This window comes from Pundamilia nyererei, unplaced genomic scaffold (assembly GCF_000239375.1).
Source record: "Pundamilia nyererei isolate P.nyererei 1_Seehausen unplaced genomic scaffold, PunNye1.0 scaffold00248, whole genome shotgun sequence".
In the NCBI taxonomy this organism is placed as follows: Eukaryota; Metazoa; Chordata; class Actinopteri; order Cichliformes; family Cichlidae; genus Pundamilia; species Pundamilia nyererei.
This window is the reverse complement of record NW_005187649.1, coordinates 475,821-484,713: the sequence shown is the minus strand read 5'-3', so window position 1 is coordinate 484,713 and position 8,893 is coordinate 475,821. Positions and strand designations below refer to the sequence as shown.

The 8,893-nt window shown below is 41.6% G+C and overlaps 1 protein-coding gene across 1 annotated transcript in view; it reads left to right on the top strand.

Moving 5' to 3' along the window:
* Positions 1 to 8,893, top strand: part of LOC102212198 (rho GTPase-activating protein 21-like) — a 96,500-nt gene that overhangs the window by 81,363 nt on the left and 6,244 nt on the right. The window contains 7 exon segments of the mRNA XM_013915030.1: positions 1,944 to 2,071; positions 2,162 to 2,274; positions 4,281 to 4,433; positions 6,654 to 6,732; positions 6,945 to 7,018; positions 7,109 to 7,198; positions 7,277 to 7,402. Of these exon segments, the coding sequence (XP_013770484.1) occupies positions 1,944 to 2,071; positions 2,162 to 2,274; positions 4,281 to 4,433; positions 6,654 to 6,732; positions 6,945 to 7,018; positions 7,109 to 7,198; positions 7,277 to 7,402 (763 nt within the window).

The following is an 8,893-nucleotide window of genomic DNA, read 5'->3' as shown; positions in this document are numbered from 1 at the left end:
TTCCACATTCTGTCTCTCACAGTTGAAGTGTACCTCTGGTGCAAATTACTGACCTCTGTCATCATTTTAAGTGGGGGAACTTGCACAATCGATGGCTGACTAAATACTTTTTTGCCCCACTGTACACATAAAGGAGGGAACCGGGAGGGGAGCCTTGACAATGAAGATAGAAAAAACATAACACACAGGCAGGTTAACCGGCGAGGACTGCCAGACCATGACAGGATCACTCTCAGGGGCACAGTGAATTCCTGCATGGTACCATGATAGGATGCCATTTGTGCAACAGTTAACTGTTATTGGTTTCATAACAAAGACGTCAACTCTGCCACAGAGTGGTAGGCCATGTAAAATCGCTGAGCAGGGTCAGCAGATGGCACATAGTGCATAGAGGGTGCCAACTTTCTCTAAACTTCATTTGGCCTTGCTGATTTGATCACGAGTAGTGTGTAGAGAGCTTCATAGAATGGGTTTCCATGGCTGAGCAGCTGCATCCAAGAATTCGATCACTGTGCAATCCAAAGCATCAAATGCAGTAGTGTAAAGCACGCCGGCACTGGACATTAGAGCAATGGAGACGTGTTCTCTGGAGTGAAGAATCATACTTGTCTGTTTGGCAATCTGATGAAGGAGTCTGGTGGTTGCAAGGGGAATGGTACTTATCTGACTGGTGGAGGGGGGAATATGGTGTGGGGTTGTTTTTCAGTGAAAGGAACTCTCAGTGCCACATGACTATCCATCCATTCTCTTACACTTTGCAGAGGACTGGAGCCTATCCAAGCTACCACAGGGTGAGAGGCAAGGTACACCCTGTACAGACTGCCAGTCTGATGCAGGGTTAACACAGAGAGACAGACAACCATTCACACTCACATTCACACCTTTGGGCAATTTAGAATCACCAATAAATGCAACCCCACTAATTGTATGCCTTTGGACTGTGGGACGAAGCTGGAGTACCTGGAGAGAACCCATGGAGACATGGGGAGAACACGCAAACTCCACATAGAAAGGCCCTTGCCAGAGGGTGGAGTCAAACTGAGGTTTCTGTGAGGCAACAGTCCTAACCACCAGGCCACCATGCCACCCAGATACCATTTGGACAACTTCATGTGAAGGTGTAATTGGTCCACTTGGATTTTTTAACATTTTTTTCTGTTTCCTGTTTTTTATTTAAACGTTGACATTTTATGACCCTGATGAAGACCACAAGCCAAAATGCGTTGGTCACTTGATAAAGTTGTTTCCCATTACTTTAAGTGCCACTGGAGTGTCCACGTCATGACAACTTCATTCTCCCAATTTTGTGGGAACTGGACCAGTCCAAAAAGCAAGGTCCATAAAGACATAAATGAGCAAGTGGGATGTGGAAGAAGTTGACTGGCCTGTATAGAGTACTGACCTCGACAGAACACCTTTGGGAGGAATTAGAAAGAGAAGCCAAGTCTCCGTGTCCTTACAAATCCACTTCTGCAAGAAGGGCCACAAATAACTCTAATGAATCACACTCCTAAACTTTGTGGAAAACGTTCTGAGAAGAGGTGAAGCTGTTATAGCTGCAAAGAGGGCTGACATAATAGAAACTCTATGAATTAAATTGGGGTTAACATGTTGCTTAAAGATACTTGGCATGCAGACTAGGGGCAGCCAGGGCTCGAACCACCAACCTTCCAGTTAGTAGATGGCCTGCTCTACTGCCCGAGCTACAGCTATCCTGGCAGTCAATGTCATTCAAGTGCATATACTTGTAAATATGGATATATACTTTTGGCAATATAGTGTATCAAAACCACTGCACCTTTTTATTTATTAATATCTTTTGAAGACACATCAAAACTAACAACTTCTGTTAACCTTGTTACATCCACTTAAACTAACATCCACACCTAAACCAACACGATGAGGTTAAAAATTGCCTAACTTTGTTGTTCTCTTTTGTGTAGTCTGACAGGTAGTAAGCTAGACTCCTCTCCCAGAGCCCATCGTATGATGCCGCCCTTCTTTCTGGCAAAAACTGACAACACTTCAGTGAACAGAGCTTCCAGATCTGGAGGGTCTAAACATGACTCTGGTTTGTGTTCTTCAGTATATATGACAAATCAAAGCAGCAAAAATGCTTAACTTAATTATGTATCCATTTATCTGCATCTGTGTGATTCAGATGATAACAAGGCACTGTGGAGCATTAACATCATGAAGAAGGCCAAGAAGACAGGTGTTCCAAAGGCTTTTGGTGTACGTCTCGAGGACTGTCAGCCTGCTGTCAACCATAAGGTAAGTCAAAATTCATAGTAAAAAAAACTGCTTGGCTACAAGCAGAATCATTAAATAATCCCAAAATCAAACTGTCAAGTTAAAGTGGAGCAGACCTATAAATGTATTTTTTGCCTTGGGTCTATTGTAAATCAGTTTTTTCTTTGGTGAACTTTATTGTTTCTGTAAGTGGTTAAAACAAGTTAGCAGGGAAAAAAAGTTTGTTTTAAAATAATGTACAATAAAATAGGTTTCTAATGAGATTTTAAGTAAAACAAAGACGTGTAGCTCATTGGAAAGTATGATAGGTATTTTACTGAAACTGATGTATTCAAGTTTTCTGAAAATCTTACGAATGCGATAACTCGAGAAAGCATTCACCTAGGATTTCAAACTGATACCACAGGTATATCTACTAAAAATCTCGGACAAGTTTTAATCTCAGTGACTTTGGACTGAAGGTCAGAGGTCAAGTTCTCTGAAAAAAACCAAGAGGGTCCAAATACCATCAGTGTGTTAGGTGCATCAGAGATGTAGACTTGGATGTACTCTAAGATTTCTAGTGTCCAGAGCAATGGTGATACAGGCAAGATGGTGACCATTTAAGACGGAGACTTGGAAAAGTTTGGACAGAGGTTCCAATGGAGTATTTAGTTGTTTGGCTATGAAGTGTCTTTGTAGACACTTCATTCTTACTCACGGGCTGAGTAGAGGTAAAAACCCTACTCAGCCCGTGAGTCTGTTAACACTTCAAAGGAGTCATCATCGAGGAGCTTAGCAGAAATCAAAAGTTTGTATAAGGAGAAAGAACACTCCGTAAAAGTGCCCTGCTTTCAAGTGCCGCTGTGCTGTTGAAGTAATGTTTTCAGCTCAGCTGTTTGAATTCTAGAGATCATTGTGTTAGTAAAAAATCTCAGCCTTTTTCCAGTTGACTGGAGAAGGATTCCAGCTGAGACGAGGCTCTCTCTGTGGACTGAGAGGAACGGACAAAGATGGCGGTGTGATAGTGACTCTCTGATGCTTCTGAGAGATGTAAACTGTGAAAGGCAATTAATTTTGAGAGCAAAGAATCTGCGCCATACTGTTACTTGTTAAAGCACTCATTCTTATTTGGTAGCAAGATGGTGGAGGATCTGTTTGTGCTCCACCACCTGGGCTCTCTGAGGGGAAAAAGCCTCCTAAAGATGGTACAAGGAAACAAAGTTAGCAGAGTTTGTTAACAAGTAGAAATCTAAGCTAGAGTGAACTGACTGAAGGGCCGCAGAGATGTAGGTGATGGCTGGGACAAAGGTAAGTCTACTGGTATACAAGCACATATTAAATCCACACTGACTTTGAAGGGGTCCTTTCCAGAGACAGCCTTCACATAGAGAAGCAAGCAAGAGACATTACCATTTGATGACCCATGTGTTATTGTATTGTCTTCTGCTGAGAGTATTTCTGATGAGGTGTCTGTGAGTAATAGTGTCAGGTGCTTTTACCAAGTATGTATGTTTGTTTGGTCATTTAAGTTCTCTTTATTCATTTTCAGTTTGTTTCTTAGTTTACTTCTGGTTTAGAGTTTCACCTTTTCACCTTTTTGGTGTGTCTTCTATTTGGATTTATTGACTTTATTTTCTGCTCCATTTTTGGATTTCTGCTATGCTTGAAAACGTTGCCTTTTGTTTAATAATTCCAGTTAAATAAAATAATCAAAAAGGCAGCTCAGTTGTTGAGCTGAAACTGGACCCTGTGAAGGCACTGTTAGAGCAGAGAACACGGTATTTTGTCATTCTCTTAATTTGCTCACTAATCTTGTCCATCTTATTGTCCAAGGTCCCCACTTTTCCCAAAAAGATCAATGGAACAGACAAAGACAAGCCACTAAAGCAACTGTTCCAGAAATAACTTATTTCAAATGATGTATATGTTCAGACGGAGTGTGATTGTCATGTGATGCTGAGGTTGTAGGTGAAAATCTGTTTGTTGAAATAGTTTTTTTATTGTCTATTTTTCCCTCTTTTGTCTCCCTTGTTTTCTCTTATCAGTTTGTTCCTCTAATAGTGGAGATGTGTTGTGGTGTTGTAGAGGCAACTGGTCTGGAGTACACTGGTATATACCGTGTACCAGGCAACAATGCCATGGTGTCTAACTTGCAGGAGCATCTCAACAAGGGCATGGACTTGAACACTGCTGAAGAGGTATGGAAACTAGCCCTGCTTTGCTTAGCAGACTACAGAAACTAATGTTACATCATGATGAGTTTTTTAAATGTTCAAAATTTTACATCTGAAACAGATTAAATTATTAGAAAACTATAGAGGAAATTTTTAACACAATAAAGATAAAGTCTGACTGTGGCAGGTCAGACTGAAAGTACATACCACTAAAGACTATAATCTAAGGAGCTGATTATAATCTATAATGACAGGAGCTGAAGTTATTTCTTTTGTCTTCCCTTTGAGTAACTGCAGCACCTTTTTTTCTAACTCTTAATTATTTCAAATCATCAAATTAATTTTAATATTAGACAAAGATAACCCAAGGACATTTATTTTAACTTATTAGGGGAAAAAGTTATCAAGTCAAAGTCAAAGTCAACTTTATTGTCAATTCTGCCACATGTACAGGACATACAGAGAATAGAAACTTCGTTACTCTCAATCCCTAGATAAAATAGAAAGTGAACATTTAAATATAAGAGTGATTAAAAATGCAAGTAAAATATTTTAAAGTAAAAATTAAATAATATAATACAATTTTACATATAACAAGAAAGCTATACAATATACAATACAATATCCAAACCTACCAAGTCCTAAATGAAAAATTGTTAAATTCTGATCAATGATCATGCTACTTGTCATTTTTCATATCCTTCCTGGTGAATTTGATGTGTTGGTCCACCGAGTTAATGTGATCAGCACCGTGAGCAAACTCTGTGGACCAACACATCAAGTTCACCAGGGAGGAAAGACCATCTCTGAATTGAGGAGGTGATCTAAAGGGTAAACCTTTGCCATCTTACAATGCTGTGATTGCAGCCATTCCCCAACTTTTTGTGAATTATGCTTATGGCCACTGATCAATAGCCATTGATCAATGGTCTTTGATCAGTGGTTGTTGATCAATGACCATGACAATTTGCATATTAATGATCAAGGAACTGGCCTCACAGCCCATTGTTCGCCAGCGGTGCTAGTTTCAGTCACTGTGCAAAGGTACTGCTTAAAGGTTAGGCAAAGCTGTGGTCAGCTGAGACTGAAGAAGTCAGCTGGATGAGTGACAAAATATTTCGTCCCCTGAAAACGCTACGTCCCGATGAAAAGAATACCTTTTTGGGATGACCTAAAGAACAGATTGCCGCCAATAGAATAGAAAAGAAGTTTTTCTATGCCATATTTGAAACAGATTTTATTACGGTAAACCCATGTGTAATTTTGATAGATTAGGTAATTCCCACATAGCGAAATTGGTATGGCCCAGATCTGGCCCACACAGTGTGTGCACACATGGCCCACATACCGCAAAGAATGACGGCGCTTTGCTGGCCCAGATATGTTTTGCCAGAGGTGGCCCACACATGGGCCAGCACAAGGCCAGTTGCAGACACACTGGTGGTCCTGTGCTGGCCCAGAACAGTTTCAGCTCTGGCCCCAGATGTCAGCCTAATGTGTACCTTAATCAAGCCATGTAATAACAACATGTGCCAGAACATAATAGTACAAAAGCAACATGACTAAACTCTGTTCAGGCAGTGAATTCTTAAATAGTGCTTTTCTAGTCTCTATACAACATGCCACATTAACACATCTTCTCCTAACTACATTCATACATATTCACACTCAGCATGCAGACTGGAGGAACCAGGGATTGAACCACTAACCTTCCAATCAGCAGGTGATCTGCTCTACCTCCTGAGCTACAGCCGGCCAGTGGTAAACTTGAGTAAACCATCACTAGGTTTTGCCTAAAGTGTACACTCACAAACCTGTCAAACCTGCATTTGAAACGTTGGCTACCATAGCAGTATAGTACTGCAAATGGCATTTGGGTCTTCTAACTAAAATTGGAAAATAGGAACATAAATAGTGCCATCATTGCCAGACCTGGCCCACATCTGGTTGACATACACTCTGCCATGACACCAGTCAGTCAGAAGGGCCAGCTTGATGCCGGATCCGGGCCAGACCTGTTTGCTATGAGCCTGGGCCACATAACCCAAACCACAATCGAGCCAGATATGGCATGCCATCGCATAGACAGTGCCATCTATGCCAGGCCTGGCCCATATCTGGATGACATACATCTTATCATGCCAGAAGTCAGCCAGCAGTGCCGGCTTGATACCAGATCTGGGCCAGACCTGTCTGCTATGTGGGATACTATAATCCTAAAGCCTCCTCTTCATGTCCTCACAGAGATGGCAAGACCTGAATGTTATCAGCAGCCTACTTAAAACATTCTTCCGAAAACTGCCTGAGCCTCTGTTTACTGATGGTGAGTCCAGACATTTGTTTACAGTGAAATGTCAAAGAATCTTTAACGAGTATGTATTGAATAATGTTCTGTTGCTTGGATAAAAAATAAAAAAAGATTGCATTTTTTCTTCAGTGGCAAGTTACAAAGCCACTGAATTTGTTGGCATATGATTTTCAGAATTTTAGAATATCACTTGTAGTTAGTTAGTCATCCATTATCTCTGCCTACAGATAAATACAATCACTTCATTGATGCCAACCGGATTGAAGATGGAGAAGAGAGATTAAAGACAATGAACAAACTGGTAAAAGAGGGCAGAGAACAGAGAAGTGAACATACTTCTGTCTTTTTGATAGTAAAACTCTCTCTATATGTACCCATTGCTTCTTTCTAGATCCATGACCTGCCAGATCATTATTATCACACCCTTAAGTTTCTGTTGGGTCACCTCAAGAAGGTAGCAGATCACTCTGAAAAGAATAAGGTAACCTTTACCTTCAGTCCCATCAATTGAATCGTGGTTTTTTTGTGGTCTAAAATGAAGTTTTAATATTATTTCCAGATGGAGCCAAGAAATCTAGCCCTGGTGTTTGGACCCACTCTGGTGAGGACATCAGAGGACAACATGACAGACATGGTCACCCACATGCCTGATCGCTACAAAATAGTAGAGACCCTTATCCTGCATGTAAGAACCACCAGCTGCTTGCTCCAGTTGCACCTCTGTGAATCGCCAGTTGTGTTTTATGCATTAACACCATGCAGTAGTGCTGCATTCAGTTCTGCCTCCAGTGGTGTAGTGGACAATACTGTACATTCAATTAGCAACTAAAAGGTTGTTGGTTCAATTGTAGCCAAAGATGCAAATTTTCTTTGTGTCAAGAAAGGTATGTGAAAGTTGCTTTAGTGGTTCAGTTCTACTTATATAGTGCAAGTTCTGTTTGAAGATGCTTTATATTGTAAGATAAACACCCTGCAATATTAGAGAAAAAAAATAATCAAGCAATCCTTTATAAGCAAACGCTTGGGAACTGTGGAAAGGAATATGTCTGTGAAGGTTCTCAGTCATCCAGGTCATCGTAGTCTAAGGAGCTTGGAAAGAAAACCGTCTGGACTCATTTCCCGAGGTCAAATGGCCCAGGATGTGAGTGGGCGTTAAGGCGTCTGGGAAATCACATGATAGGGTGGGGCTAGGTTTCACAATGAGCTCACCTGAAACTTTGGCTGATTTTGACCTGAACCCGTTTTCACACCTTGGCTCGTGTGATTAGTTGGAGGATCATTACGGGGTCCATTGTCCGTCTTGGGGGGACACTCCCACAAGGCTTAAATCTGGGACTTTCCACCATTTGACCCTCAAACTGAGAGGTGAAATGTCTTCAAGCAACTTAAAGAAGTGCAGACACTTTTCTTTCCAAGCTCCCTAGACTGTGGAAAGGAAGAATTCCCTTTAACAGATAGAGAACTCCATCAGAACCAGGCTTAGGGAGGGGGAACCATCTACTGCAGCTGGATGGATGGTGAACACAAGCAGACTGCAAAAAGCAAACAGGACATAACACTTGTGACACTTGTTACAAATAGTTTGATAGTGGCACATAAGCAAACACAGAGAAGATCTCAGTGCATCATGGGAAATCATCCAGCAATCTGAGCGTATAGCAGCATAACTGAGGGATGGTTCAGGGTAAACCGATCCAGCCCTAACCTGCTTTTGGTAAAAAGGAAAGAAACAAAGAAAGGAAATGTTACGTTTAATCCTAAAAGCAGAAAGTGTCTGTCTCCTGAATCCAAACTGGGAACAGGTTCCACAGGAGAGATGGGAGACTCCTATTCTGCTTTTACATATTCTAGGAACCGCAAGTAAGCCTGCTGTCTGAGAGCAAAGTGCTCTATCAGAATAATATGCAACTATAAAATCTATATAGGACTATAAAGGACTCCTTGTTTACATAAGCAATTAGAATCCATCCATCCATCCATCCATTTTCATCCGCTTTGTCCGGGGCCGGGTCACGGGGGCAGCAGCCTAAGCAAAGAGGCCCAGACCTCCCTCTCCCCAGCTACCTCCTCCAGCTTATCCGGGGGAATACCAAGGCGTTCCCAGGCCAGCCGAGAGATATAATCTCTCCAGCGTGTCCTGGGTCTGCCCCGGGGCCTCCTCCCGGTGGGACATGCC